This window comes from Thalassophryne amazonica, chromosome 18 (assembly GCF_902500255.1).
Source record: "Thalassophryne amazonica chromosome 18, fThaAma1.1, whole genome shotgun sequence".
In the NCBI taxonomy this organism is placed as follows: domain Eukaryota; kingdom Metazoa; phylum Chordata; class Actinopteri; order Batrachoidiformes; family Batrachoididae; genus Thalassophryne; species Thalassophryne amazonica.
The window spans coordinates 51946682-51961939 of NC_047120.1; the positions used below are offsets into that span (position 1 = coordinate 51946682).

The following is a 15258-nucleotide window of genomic DNA, read 5'->3' on the forward strand; positions in this document are numbered from 1 at the left end:
TAATAAAGTCTCAATAACATTACAAAAGCAGGCTGCACAAATAAAAAAATAAAGTGCAATCCAACAAAAGAAAAGAAAAGAAAAGAAAAAACAATAGTATTCCAAATGTTATACAAGGGGTTATGCATTTGTAGAAAGTTTGCTCAATATATCATAAATTGTTTCATATCTATTTGATTTAACACATTTTAGGGATTTTAGATACTTTAGGTCCTGTTTCACTGTGGACTCAAAATTTGGCACTTCCTGTACCATGAGCGAGCTTCATCGCTTCGCTCGTAATATGTTCACACAGAAAAATGTAGTATTATTTTTGCTCAAACTGTATCAGAGAATGCCAGCTTTTTTCAGAGGTTTATTTAAATGTACATACTATTACTTTACTACTACTATGGCATGCTATGCTACATTTAACTGTTTGATGAACACACAGTAAAGCATATTACTTAAAAAATAATATGGTCATACATTATTACATTTGATTGTAGCAAAACAATTTGTGAGCTTTTCACTCTTTTGTAGTTTTTTTAAGTTTGGTCTTGAGCTCAGACAGAAGTGGATTTCCAAATCTGGTAAGACAAAAGAATAAGCAAAGAATTAAAAATTAAAAAAAAAAAGTTTATTCCATTACAAATGTGTTGTTAATGAGCAGTATTTTTTTTTTACCCTGGATGTCTTGGTGGCATCCATTTCGGTTTTGGTGGTGCCTCATCTTCTTGTGGAGCATCACTTTTCTCCTCAGGTTTTGCCTCAGTTTCCTGATGGTAATGTGATGTTAAAATATTTGTATATTATTAATACAAGGAAAAGGTCACATTCAAACTTTAAAAATAATACCTGCGGGGAGATGTCGAGGTTTTCATCTCTCATCCTCTTCTGTGTCTTTTTCAAAATAGGAAACCCCTCACCAAGTCCTAAAATTTACAAAAAAGCAATGTTATTGAGCGGTTATACGCAAAGTCCAGACACAGTGGGATCCTACTGAATGTGACCTACCAGGAAGCTTTATTCCAATCCCCAAACCTTCCATTGGCACACCAACAAGGACTTTGGCCGCCGGAGGTTTGGAGGGCGTTGGACACACTGAAGGCATTTGCAGAAGGGCTCGTGGGTTTCTTGGAGGCCTTACATGGGGGTTTTTAACAGCGATTTTGGACCTTTGAGCCGTGAAGTCCAGCGCAGGAGCATCTACCTGCAGAGCCAAAATAAGTCACATTCCCAATTTTATGCATGTGCCTTGAATCTAAATATGCATTGTGAAGTATTACCTCATCCTTATCCGATTTTATCATCCACTGCTTTTCCTCTGACCATTCCAGTTGGGATTTGTCGACTGCAGGAAAAGTCTTCAGGGATTCTACACAAGCCGGTTGTTCTTTGAACAAAACGTCCGATCCACTGAGCATGTGGACATTTTTCTCTGTTTCATGCATTTGGTCAATATCTGACTGCTCAGTTTCAGTGGAAGGATCATCCCGAGGTTGTGTTTGCTCAGCTTTGAGAATTGTTTCTTCAGTTTCTTTCTGCTCAGTTCTGACCTCAGGATCAATGCTAATGTGCATTTTAGCTTCTTCTTCATCTTCTTTATCTGACGTTTCTGTGTCACTTGCTAATCCTGATTCCCCAGAGGAATCAGATTCCACCACGTCCTCTACTTTCGCAGTTGATGCTTCACCCTCTCCGTCAGATTGTTGTTCACATTCAGACTGTTCCAACAGTTCAGGTTTCACACCGTCAGTGTCCTCTGACAATGTTTCATCTGCAGTGTCTGATGGAATGTCTTCATCCCAACTTTCATCTCTTTCACTGGATTGTTGAGTTTCTGTCTCCAAAGACAGTACAGGTGCCTCAGCTGTAGAAGTTTCTGATATTTCCATCTTAGTTTCGTTCACTGAATCTTCTTCAATTCCACCGTCTATTCCAGCCACATCTATTGTTGCCTCTTGCATTTCAGTTGCTACAATTTGAAGTCCACCAGCTCCGTCCTCATGTATTTTAGTCTCAGATTGCATCACAAATCCAGAATCCGTGAGATCTAGTATCACTTTATCTATAGTGTATTTCATGGTTCCATCAGAGAATCCTGCTGCAGCCTCAGTTCTTGTGTTTTCATGACCCTCATCAACAGTTTGTGTAGCATCGTCTCCTGTAGACTCACATAATCCACCATCAGTTTTAAGTTCAACCAAAGTCTCTTCATTCTTGTCCTGTAGCTCTTTATCAGTTTGATCCACTGATTCCTCTTCTGAGTTCTGGACTTCCATCTTCATGGAGTCACTGGGAAATTGTGCCACATCTTCAAAGTAGAGCAACAAACCTTGTGTTGGTGGATCATGATTCAGCTTCTGTCTTTCTAGTGGAGCTTCATTATCTGTAAGTTGCACAGTTCCACCACATTCTGCATTGTGTTCCTCTTCTGTATGATTCCTCATCAGTAAATCCTCAGCTTCTGTGCTGCTTTGAACACTTTCTGGTTCTTTACTCTCCAGCTCTTCTGGCATTTGTGTCGTGGGATTTTCCTCATAATAGCCTGCTTCCAGGAACCACTGTGCCATGTCTTCACTTAGTTTGGGCTTATTGTTGTATCCAGGAAGACCCTCTGGAGTTTCCTGACATGCTGCAGAATTCAGCTCCTGGTGCACAACACTTTGGCCTTCACATATCTGCAGGGGAACATTTTCACCCTCGTGTGCACTCGAGCCTTCAGCTGTTTCTGTAACTGTGGTGGCTGGATGACTGTTCTTGATGTCTTCACTTGACAGTGAATCATCTTGCATTCTGTCCACTTTCATGGAAGTAAATCCGTCTTCTGCTGAAAAGTCTGCTGTTATATTGTCAGATTGTTCCATTCTGTTGTTTGCAGTTTTCATCACATCTGTGACAGTTTCTTTCTGACTTGCAGGACCCTCCTCCTCTTCACTCACTCTGCTCTCACTCTTCATCTCTTCCTGGTCATCAGAATATTCATGTAATACTTCACTTTTATCAGCCATCATGTGATCCTGCTCTAAATCGACAAGATCATCATGTGGCACAATCCTGCTTTTGTTGTACCCTGATTCCCCTGATGACTCTGATTCTAACAGATGGTCTTTCTCATCTGTTTCCAGTGATGATGTTTCATCTCTTCCTTCATTTGATGCATCCATTTCCACGTCAGTATGTTGTTCAGGCTCAGACCGTTCCAGCTGCTCACTTCTTATTTCAACATCAATGTTAACCTCTACTTGAGTTTTTCCTTCATACAGTTGATTTGGGACTTGGTCATCTGATAAATTAATTTCCAAATCAGAGTGAAATCCTGCCTCATTGACACTTTTGTTACCTTTGATGTTGAGCTGCACGTCTTCTGCTGCATCCTTGATCAGGACATGCTGAAGTTCAGACTGATTTGTAGATAGGCCAGGTACGTCTGCTGAGTTGGACATCACACATGTGCCTTGAAATACTTCACCAGCTGATTTTGGGAATTGTGTGTCATAGTTTGGCACGTACCAATCACTGGAGGAATCCTCCAGACATCCTAACTCGGTTGATGTTTCTGTGTCACTTGCTAATCCTGATTCTCCTGATGACTCTGATTCCACCAGCTGCTCTTTCTCTTCTGTTTTTGCAGATGATGTTTCATCCTGTCCCTCAGGTTGTTGTTCAGTTTCAGACCATTCCAACAGTTCAGGTTTGTCACCCTCAGTGTCCTCTGACAATGTCTCTAACCACAAGTCAAGGATTTTGTCTTCAGTCACGTTTTCATTCCCAACATTTGAGTTCTCTGCCTCTCCAGCAGTAGCCCCCTCTGATTCCCACACGTAATGTGTGATTTCTTTTGATTTGAATGATGGCTCATTTGATCCAGATTGGCCTGTGATCATCATCTCATCTGCTGCCACAGTGTCTGATGGAATGTCTTCATCCCAGCTCTCAGCTCTTTCACTGGATTGTTGAGTTTCTGTCTCCAAAGACGGGACAGGTGCGTCAGCTGTAGAAGTTTCTAATATTTCCATCTTAGTTTCGTTCTCTGACTCTTCTTCAATTCCACCGTCTATTTCTGCCACGTCTATTGTTGCCGCTTGCGTTTCAGTTGGTACACTTTGAAGTCCTCCAGCTCCGTCCTCGTGCATTTTAGTCTCAGATTGCATCAGAAGTCCAGATTCTGTGACATCTAGTATCACTTTATCCAGAGTGTATTTCATGGTTCCATCAGAGAATCCTGCTGCTGCTTCAGTTCTTGTGTTTTCATGACCCTCATCAACAGTTTCTGCTGCATCGTCTCCTGTAGACTCACGTAAATCAACATTGATCTCAAATTCAACCAAAGTCTCTTCATTCTTGTCCTGTAGCTCTTTATCAGTTTGATCCACTGATTCCTCTTCTGAGTTCTGGACTTCCATCTTCATGGAGTCACTGGGAAATTGTGCCACATCTTCAAAGTAGAGCAACGAACCTTGTGTTGGTGGATCATGAACCAGCTTCTGCCTTTCCAGTGGAGCTTCACTATCTGTAAGTTGCACAGTTCCACCACATTCTGCGTTGTGTTCCTCTTCTGTATGATTCCTCATCAGTAAATCCTCAGCTTCTGTGCTGCTTTGAGCACTTTCTGGTTCTTTACTCTCCAGCTCTTCTGGCATTTGTGTGATGGGATTTTCCTCATAATCACCTGCTTCCATGAACCACTGCGACAGGTTCTCACTTAGTTCTGGCTTATTGTTATATCCAGAAAGACCCTCTGGAGTTTCCTGACGTGCTGCAGAATTCAGCTCCTGGTGCACAACAGTTTGGCCTTCACATATCAGCAGGGGAACATTTTCACCCTCCTGTGCACTCAAGCCTTCAGCTGTTTCCGTAACTGTGCTTGTTGTAAATGCATTTTTCACATCACTTTCTTTGTCTTCACTCGAGAACGTCCACTCGTCTAATGGGTCCAAATTCATTTCAGCAAGTCTCTCTGATGATTTTTCTTTGATTGTAATTCTGTGTTCTGTTTGATCAGCTTTGGTCTTGGTTTTTAAAGCAACATCTTTAGCTACATTCAACAGCTGTGTTTCTCTGCATGTGACATGTTCAGGTGCATCATGATCATGAGTTGTAGGACACTCCTCTCCATCAGTCACTGTGCTCTCACCCTCCACCTCTTCGTGGTTATCAGATTTATCACTTCCATCAGCCATCACTGGCTCTTGCTCCAAACCAACTATCTCATCACTCAGGACAATGTTGTTTTTGTTGAGGCCTGCTAGTGATTCATCCTGCAGCAGGTTCTCTGAGAACATAAGATCTGCAACATCTTGCTTGTCTACTGAGACTGAAAACAGATTTATTGCTCCAGGTTCCAGTCCCACATTAAAGCTGTTTCCATTTTCAGCAGTCATCTGTAGCATGCCATCAGTGTTCTCTGTCACATATGTACCTCCTGTAGCTGCTGCATCTTCTGTGTGGATGTTGTCTTCCTCTTCTCCATATAAATCAGTGGTTGTGCACGGTTTTACAGTGTGATCTTCATCCTCTAATCTGCACAATGGGTGTGGCATTTTAAAATCTTGAGGTTCATTTTCAGATTGCTTGCCATCGTCTTCTTTCTTTACCTGGAAATCATTTATGGCCTCATCTATCTCCTGTGGTATCATCGCTTCAGCACCGTCCTTCATACTTCCTTCATTGGAATCATCTTTTTTTGCAACTGTATCTTCATTTTCAGATTGGTTAGATGGTTCCTCTCTAATTTCATCGGGCTGTAAGTTCATGTCTGTGTTGCAACCCTCCCAGGTGACAGCTGGCCGAGATGAGCCAACCACCGAGGTTGTTGTAAGCTTGCATGGTTCCTCAGTGACTCCACCTCCATGACTGTCATCTTCTCTGTGTCCAAGATCAGTGCCAGCTCTGTTTTCCTGGACTGGATTAGCAGACTCCGGTCTGAATAATCTGGTCACAGCTCCAGTTATGTAGGACTGAAAGAGACACAGAGAGAGACTCATATAACTCTAAGAAGTTGCACCCATGTCCGACCAAGACAGTCACCCTGCACACAGTGCAACACATTGGAAACTGGTACTTTCTAGTAAATAAGTCCCTTCGGTTGCTCTCTTGTTTGCACTCGGGGTCGCCACAGCAAATCCAAGGTGGATCTGCATGTTGAATTTGCACAGGTTTTACGCCGGATGCCCTTCCTGACGCAACTCCACATTACATGGAGAAATGTGGCAGGGGTGGGATTTGAACCCGGAGAACTCTAAATTCCAAAAGTAATGGTGACGGATCACCAAGTCCCTCTAGTAATTGGCATTTTGTTGTTGTTTTTTTCTTTTTTAAATCCAGTATTGCAGTAACGTCATCTCTTACAATGTTTAACAAGCTCTTTATCTCTTACTTTGTTCACACATGCTCACAATTACTGTGTATTTTAGGATGTCACATGACTCTTTTTGTACATCCTGTGGCCTGTAATAGTGGGAAAAGTGTTTCCATTGTAGTTTTTCCAAAATAAAACTTTTTAAATTGCTTAAAAAAACCACCTCATCCATCTATTTTCTATACCTGCTTACTTAAATTAAGGGTCCGGGGTGAGGGTGGGGGGTGCTACAGCTTATTTGAGTGGTCATACTGCGTGAGGCAGGGTACACCTTGGACAGGATGCCGCAGGGCCACATATAGACAGACAAACATATTCACACCCACACTCACTCCTACAGTCAATTTAAAATTTCCAATTTACCTCACCTGCATGTCTTTGGAAGCAGGAAGCCGGAGCACCCGGAGGGAATCCACACAAACACGGGACGGGGTGAACATGCAAAATCCATACAGAAATGCCGCAGGTGGGAAGCGATCTCGTGACCTTCTTGTTGTGAGGCAACAGTGCTAACCACTAAGCCACCGTGCTGCCCAAAAATGACCTCATGTGAGTGTAATTTTTTTGTGTATTATTTGTATGTTTTTTTTTTTTTATTAAATACGTGTTTCAATTTATTACTTCAAATTGTGCAATTTGGAGGGCAATGAAAACCCAACTATTGTTTTATCTCAGGGAGCTTTTGTGGCTGTTCTCTGCTGCTGTTGTTGTGGCAGAGAACCAAAAACCTGCCAGAAAATCTCTCACTCGAGTCTACTTTCTAAACAGCTCTTTGGCTGTTAAACGGGAATGTTGACATTTTTTCAACCTGGCTCTTATCTGATGTTTTGGAGTTGCCTCAGTGGAGAATAGTGCTGTTGTGTGGGCCGCTGAAGAGGAGGTACTGCTGGCCCACCACCACTAGAGGGCGCCCTGCCTGGAGTGCGGGCTCCAGGCACCAGAGGGCGCTGCCGCCTCACAGGAGCAGCCAGGACGACAGCTGTCATCCATCACTAGAGACAGCTGATCCCAATCAAGACAGAGGTATATCAGCAGGACGGCATCTCCACCTCATTTGCCGAGATATCGCCATACCTAAGAGGTAACGTACTCAGCCAATTGTGTTGTCTCTTTGAACATAATACGTTGTTGCTTTTGCGCAGATAGTGAGTGGAACAGCAGGAGACTGTATTGGACCTTTTTGATAAGTACTCACACTCCTGCACTCACCAGTATTTTCCTGACGAGAGGTGGAGGTGGACTCTCCACCCTCCGTGTTGCTGGGTGCAGCCGCATCCACACCTGACTGTTTCTGTTTCCTGCCAGCAGTACCGGATCCGGCGAGCGGAGGCAGTGGCCACCTGGGAATTCGGGACTTGGCGGCTCCAGTATCCCCGGGGTCCGGTGGCGGCGGAGATCGGGTTGGTTCCGGTTCGACTTGGACAGACGTCTCCTATCGTCGAGCCTGCCCACACGACACCTTTGAATTAGACTTGATCTCTCTATTGTTATCAGTTGTATTTGTTGTGCCCTTTTTTCACAACAGTAAAAACAGTATATTTGATTCCTCCATTGTCCGTTCATTGTTGCCCCCTGTTGTGGGTCCGTGTTCCTACACTTTCACAACAGGATATCTCGGCCAGCGTCATGGATCCCGAGGGGCGTCAACCGGCTGTTGAACGGCCAATGGAAGAACAGGACGCGCAGGTGTCCGCGGGAGGGGTAATCGGTGAGTTGCAGCGGATCCTCACCGCTTTCACGACTCGGTTAGATTTGATGACCGAGCAGAACGTCCTCCTGAACCGCAGGGTGGAGGCTCTCGCCGCGCAGGTGGAAGCGCGCCCTCCGGGCACCGCTGCGGCTCTCCCTCCCGCAGACCCTGTGCGTAGCGTTGACGTTCCACTGGTTGTTCAACGACCTCTCCCACCTTCCCCGGAAGCATACATAAGCCCCCCAGAGCCGTACGGAGGCTGTGTGGAGACGTGCGCGGATTTTCTGATGCAGTGTTCGCTCGTCTTCGCACAGCGTCCCGTTATGTACGCGACCGATGCTAGTAAAGTAGCTTATGTTATAAACCTGCTTCGCGGTGAGGCACGCGCTTGGGCTACAGCGCTCTGGGAGCAGACTTCACGGCTCCTTCTGACATACGATGGGTTTGTAAGGGAGCTCAGAACCGTGTTCGATCACCCTAATAGAGGCGAGATCGCTTCAACCGTGCTACTGTCAATGAGACAGGGGCGTCGGAGTGCAGCTGCCTATGCAGTCGACTTCCGCATTGCGGCTGCGAGATCTGGCTGGAATAGCACTGCCCTCCGCGCCGCCTTTGTAAACGGACTGTCTTTGGTTCTTAAGGAGCACCTGGTGGCTAAGGACGAACCGCGGGACTTAGATGGTTAGAAGAACGTCGGCGGGAACGAGACGAAGGGCGTGGCCGGGTACGCGCCGTCACTCTCCCTTCCGGTTCCGACCGCGCTCCGCCTTCCCCACGCTCCACGGCCCCTGCGCTCCGTGGGGCCACAGCTCCCCCTACTGACGAAGCTATGGACACGAGTAGGGCAACATTTAGGGCACCAGATGCACAGAGGAGACGGGCCCATGGAGCTTTTTTTGTTTGTGGTGCAATAGAGCACCATATGAGAGACTGCCCCGAGCGGTTAAACTCCAACGCCCGCCCCTAGAAACTGGGCTAGGGGTGGGCCGAGACATTCACGTGGGACACACCCACATCGCCACACGACTCCCAGTTACGATCCTTTATGAGGACTCGACCCTGAAGGCCCCAGCACTGGTGGACACGGGCTCTGAGGGGAATCTGTTGGATAGCAGATGGGCCAGGGAGATAGGGCTCCCTCTGGTGGTGCTTACCTCGCCTGTACAGGTTCGGGCACTAGATGGCTCCCTACTCCCTCCGATCACGCATAAGACACCACCTGTAACGCTGGTGGTGTCAGGAAACCACCGGGAGGTGATCGAGTTTTTTGTGACTCAGGCCACTTCCCGTGTGGCTTTAGGTTTTCCCTGGATGTTGAAGCACAATCCCCGGATTGATTGGCCGTCCGGGGTAGTGGTTCAGTGGAGCGAGACCTGCCATCGGGTGTGTCTAGGTTCCTCGGTTCCTCCCGGCTCCCAAGCTAAGGAGGAGGTCAGAGTCCCGCCCAATCTGGGGACGGTGCCGGTGGAGTACCACGACCTTGTCGACGTGTTCAGCAAGGATCTGGCTCTCACGCTTCCCCCCCACCGTCCGTACGATTGTGCCATTGATTTGGTTCCGGGCAGTGAGTTCCCGTCCAGTAGGCTGTACAACCTCTCACGGCCTGAGCGTGAATCAATGGAGACCTACATCCGGGACTCGTTAGCTGCCGGGTTGATCCGGAATTCCACCTCCCCGATGGGCGCAGGTTTCTTTTTTGTGGGTAAAAAAGACGGCGGACTTCGTCCATGCATTGATTATAGGGGGCTGAACAAAATCACGGTTCGCAACCGATACCCGTTGCCCCTGTTGGATTCGGTGTTCACACCCCTGCATGGAGCCAAAATTTTTACCAAGCTTGATCTTAGAAATGCGTATCATCTGGTTCGGATCCGGAAGGGAGACGAGTGGAAAACGGCATTTAACACCCCCTTAGGTCACTTTGAGTACCTGGTCATGCCGTTCGGCCTCACAAACACCCCCGCGACGTTCCAAGCCTTGGTTAACGACGTCTTGCGGGACTTCCTGCACCGGTTCGTCTTCGTATATCTAGACGATATACTCATCTTTTCTCCGGATCCTGAGACTCATGTCAGGCATGTACGTCAGGTCCTGCAGCGGTTGTTGGAGAACCGGCTGTTTGTGAAGGGCGAGAAGTGTGAGTTCCACCGCACTTCTTTGTCCTTCCTGGGGTTCATCATCTCCTCCAACTCCGTCACTCCTGATCCGGCCAAGGTTGCGGCGGTGAGAGACTGGCCCCAACCCACAAGCCGTAGGAAATTGCAACAGTTCCTAGGCTTTGCTAATTTCTACAGGAGGTTCATTAAGGGCTACAGTCAGGTAGTTAGCCCCCTGACAGCCCTGACCTCACCAAAAGTCCCCTTCACCTGGTCGGATCGGTGCGATGTCGCATTCAAGGAGTTGAAACGGCGCTTCTCGTCTGCACCTGTTCTGGTGCAGCCCGATCCTAATCGCCAGTTAGTGGTTGAAGTGGACGCCTCTGACTCAGGGATAGGAGCCGTGCTATCCCAGAGCGGGAAGACCGATAAGGTCCTTCACCCGTGTGCCTATTTTTCCCGCAGGTTGACCCCAGCCGAACGGAACTATGACGTCGGCAATCGAGAGCTCCTTGCGGTGAAAGAGGCTCTTGAGGAGTGGAGACATCTGTTGGAGGGAACGTCCGTGCCATTCACGGTCTTCACTGACCACCGGAACCTGGAGTATATCAGGACCGCCAAGCGGCTGAACCCCAGGCAAGCCCGCTGGTCACTGTTCTTCGGCCGTTTTGACTTCCGGATCACCTACCGTCCCGGGACCAAAAACCAAAGATCGGATGCCTTGTCCCGGGTACATGAAGATGAGGTCAAAACGGAGCCGTCGGATCCCCCAGAACCCATCATCCCGGAGTCCACTATTGTGGCCGCTCTCACCTGGGACGTGGAGAAGACCGTCCGGGAGGCCCTGACACGAGACCCGGACCCCGGAACCGGACCGAAGAACAAACATTACGTCCCACCAGAAGCCAGGGCTGCAGTTTTGGACTTCTGTCACGGTTCTAAGCTCTCCTGTCATCCTGGGGTGCGAAGAACCGTGGCAGTCGTCCGGCAGCGCTTCTGGTGGGCGTCCCTGGAGGCCGACGTCCGGGGTTACATCCAGGCCTGTACCACCTGCGCCAGGGGCAAGGCGGACCACCGCAAGACACCGGGATTGCTACAGCCGCTGCCCGTGCCTCATCGCCCCTGGTCTCACATCGGCCTGGATTTCGTCACGGGTCTCCCGCCGTCCCAGGGAAACACCGTCGTCCTCATGATAGTGGACCGATTCTCCAAGGCGGCCCACTTCGTGGCCCTCCCGAAGCTACCAACGGCCCAGGAGACGGCGGACCTCCTAGTCCTCCACGTCGTCCGTCTGCATGGGATACCATCAGACATCGTCTCCGATCGCGGTCCCCAGTTCTCCTCGCATGTTTGGAGGAGCTTTTGCCGGGAACTGGGGGCCACGGTCAGTCTCTCGTCCGGGTATCACCCCCAGACCAACGGACAAGCAGAACGGGCCAACCAGGAGATGGAGCAGACCCTACGCTGTGTGACAGCCACGCACCCGACGGCCTGGAGTACCCACCTGGCCTGGATCGAGTACGCCCACAACAGCCAAGTGTCGTCCGCCACCGGCCTCTCCCCCTTCGAGGTGTGCTTGGGGTATCAACCCCCGTTGTTTCCGGTGATTGAGGGGGAGGTCGGTGTGCCCTCGGTCCAGGCCCACCTACGGAAGTGCCATCGGGTGTGGCGTGCCGCCCGTTCTGCTTTGTTGAGGGCCCGGACAAGGGCGAAGAACCATGCAGACCAGTTGTCCACCAAGGACATTCCCCTTCAAGTGGACTCCCCGAAACTACAGGAGCGATACATTGGACCTTACAAGATTCTCAAGGTCATCAATCCCGCCGCAGTGAGGCTCCAGCTTCCGGCCTCACTGCGGATTCATCCGGTTTTCCATGTCTCCAGGATCAAACCCCATCACACCTCACCCCTCTGCACTCCGGGTCCGGCGCCACCTCCTGCCCGGATCATCGACGGAGAGCCGGCCTGGACCGTGCGCCGGCTCCTTGACGTTCGACGAATGGGCCGGGGTTTTCAGTACTTGGTGGACTGGGAGGGGTACGGCCCCGAAGAACGCTCCTGGGTGAAGAAGGGCTTCATCCTGGACCCGGCCATCCTGGCCGACTTCTACCGTCGCCACCCTGACAAACCCGGTCGTGCGCCAGGAGGCGCCCGTTGAGGGGGGGGTCCTGTTGTGTGGGCCGCTGAAGAGGAGGTACTGCTGGCCCACCACCACTAGAGGGCGCCCTGCCTGGAGTGCGGGCTCCAGGCACCAGAGGGCGCTGCCGCCTCACAGGAGCAGCCAGGACGACAGCTGTCATCCATCACTAGAGACAGCTGATCCCAATCAAGACGGAGGTATATCAGCAGGACGGCATCTCCACCTCATTTGCCGAGATATCGCCATACCTAAGAGGTAACGTACTCAGCCAATTGTGTTGTCTCTTTGAACATAATACGTTGTTGCTTTGCGCAGATAGTGAGTGGAACAGCAGGAGACTGTATTGGACCTTTTTGATAAGTACTCACACTCCTGCACTCACCAGTATTTTCCTGACGAGAGGTGGAGGTGGACTCTCCACCCTCCGTGTTGCTGGGTGCAGCCGCATCCACACCTGACTGTTTCTGTTTCCTGCCAGCAGTACCGGATCCGGCGAGCGGAGGCAGTGGCCACCTGGGAATTCGGGACTTGGCGGCTCCAGTATCCCCGGGGTCCGGTGGCGGCGGAGATCGGGTTGGTTCCGGTTCGACTTGGACAGACGTCTCCTATCGTCGAGCCTGCCCACACGACACCTTTGAATTAGACTTGATCTCTCTATTGTTATCAGTTGTATTTGTTGTGCCCTTTTTTCACAACAGTAAAAACAGTATATTTGATTCCTCCATTGTCCGTTCATTGTCGCCCCCTGTTGTGGGTCCGTGTTCCTACACTTTCACAACAAGTGCCGCCAAATGGACTGGAGGCTGAGGTAAGTGGGTAACTGTAAGCGGACATCTTCCAAAGTTTATTTACATAAAAGTAAACATGCACACATTTACCTCTGTAGGAATCTTCTCCATACTACTAGATCCTTCTGATGACATGTTTACCTGTTCAGTGGCACCAATAAGGGTTTACGGTTTAGTCTGAACACAGGAAGTGAACTCAGCACCAAGTTATTACAGGCAGAAATATTTTAGTTTGTATTAAAAGAAAGGAAAAAAACACTAATAACCGATCACTACTGCTTCAAATTAATGCCTCTCTTCTGGAATATAAAGCTTCTGGTCCTGTTTTTGTTCCTAGTGACATATTTCAGTTTCAATTTATTTTCATTTATATAGCGCCAAATCACAACAAAAGTTGCCTCATGGCGCTTTACACAAGTAAGGTTTAACCTTACCAACCCCCAGAGAAAGCACAGGCGACAGTGGTAAGGAAAAACTCCCTCTCAGGAAGAAACCTCAAGCAGACCAGACTCAAAGGGGTGACCCTCTGCTTGGGCCATGCTATGAGACATATGAGTTGCTTGTGGTTTTCATTGTTTTTCCTTGAACTGGTTCAAAGCCTTGATCATAAGGTGAGAGACACGGGGAAGAGATGCAAATAACAGACAAAACACATCTGAATAAGATCCAGTTCTACAGGAAAGATGTATCAATTTGACACCCCCCCCCCCCCCGCCTGCTTGTTGAAGTATCATACAGGCAGACAAACAGTTAATCACATGAACTTTTATTACATCTGCCAAGGACATAATAAAATCATCTGCATTTATTTAGCTTATTTATTTGTCTTTCTACATGTTAGCAGGATTACATCAAAACAACTGCATGGATTTTGATGACACTTTCACCACAGTTCGATATTTGGCCCTGGAAGACTCCATTAAATTTTGGAGATGATCTGGATCCTGGATCAAGATTTCACTTTAGACTTTGAAGGATTACATCAAAGCTACTTCACGGATTTTCACCAAATTTGCACCACAGACAGATTTTAGGCCATGAAAGACTCCACTGAATTTTGGAGGTGATCCGGATCCAGATTCTGGATCAAGATTTTAGGTACAGTCCGGGTCACCATGTGAATCACATATCTTTTATTTTGAGACATTGTCAACCCTTGGCAGATTATTAGATTAGACAGAACTTCATTAATACCTTGGGAAGACTCCCTCAGGGAAACTGAGTTTCCAGCAGTATTGTATAGCAGCACACAGGGTAAGAAGCACACAGAGCATCCAAAAACAACTATTGACAACTATTCTGACAAATGATTAATTATTTCAGTAACTGATTAAAGAAATCTGAAACATCAGGATTAGTTGTTTCCCACTACGGTTTTGTGTGTGTTAATGGGTGAATGTGAGGCATCCTTATAAAGCACTTTGTCGACAAGAGACAGGAAAAATATTACAGAAATGCAATTGCATTTTTCATATCTTTAGGTTTGGAAACAATCAGCCAAAATTTTGAAAAGTACATGATCATTTGAAATAATTATTTAGGTGAAGCAAAAATATCTAGTTAGGAGTCTCAGCTCACCAAAATTGTCCAGAAAGTCCTCTCAGCTCTGGACCGTGGCCCGTCAGGGTCCATCTTACAATAAACTCTTAGACCATTTGATTAAAATTAGATTTGTTATGCATCTCCCAAATATAGTTGATTTGTTTCAACCAAAAATCCAACGGCACATCATCTTAATATGTATTTGCTTCCATTAAGGAACCAAGTTTAAAGCTCTCAGCAGGCAGCTGATGCTTCAGTTCCTCTTACACGTCCGCTGTATCGTGATGAGGAAGAGAATGAGTAAGCAGAGACACCACAGCGTTTGCGGATGTGCACAAAGCCTCTGACTTTACAGAGTGAAGCCTGTGTTCATCAGTGGCTCGAAAGGTCAATTTCACATATTACGATGGTGAAACGTGCACACACTGCATGAAACCCATGGTCACTGCTCACTAAATTGTTTCCTGCAGTAACTGTTGCTCTCACTCCTTTGTGAGGTAATTCTGTTCTGCACAGGATGTTGAAACAGGATCACTTCTCGTTGCGTTTTGTTAATATACACAAACACGGTAATGCAGTTTAGACAATACAGTTGATAGTTTTTAGATTACGGCAAAAAATCCTGCAGAAAACTTGATGCAATTTTTGCATCGTCACTT

General features: G+C 47.7%; 1 protein-coding gene across 3 annotated transcripts; it reads right to left on the bottom strand.

Annotated features, from left to right (window-relative positions):
* Positions 1 to 337: 337 nt before the first annotated feature.
* Positions 338 to 14949, bottom strand: si:ch211-136m16.8. 3 transcript variants are annotated; one of them, XM_034193231.1, is made up of 7 exons: positions 14636 to 14949; positions 1444 to 5942; positions 1269 to 1353; positions 997 to 1192; positions 838 to 914; positions 667 to 764; positions 338 to 569 (listed from the first exon to the last, which is right to left on the bottom strand). In XM_034193231.1, the coding sequence occupies exons 1-7, from the start codon at positions 14687 to 14689 to the stop codon at positions 509 to 511; spliced, it is 5070 nt and encodes a 1689-aa protein (XP_034049122.1). In that variant the 5' UTR covers positions 14690 to 14949; the 3' UTR covers positions 338 to 508. The 3 variants fall into 3 exon arrangements, with proteins under 3 accessions (XP_034049122.1, XP_034049119.1, XP_034049120.1); XM_034193228.1 differs by having other exon boundaries at positions 1269 to 5942; XM_034193229.1 differs by having other exon boundaries at positions 667 to 758; positions 1269 to 5942; positions 14636 to 14948.
* Positions 14950 to 15258: the final 309 nt, after the last annotated feature.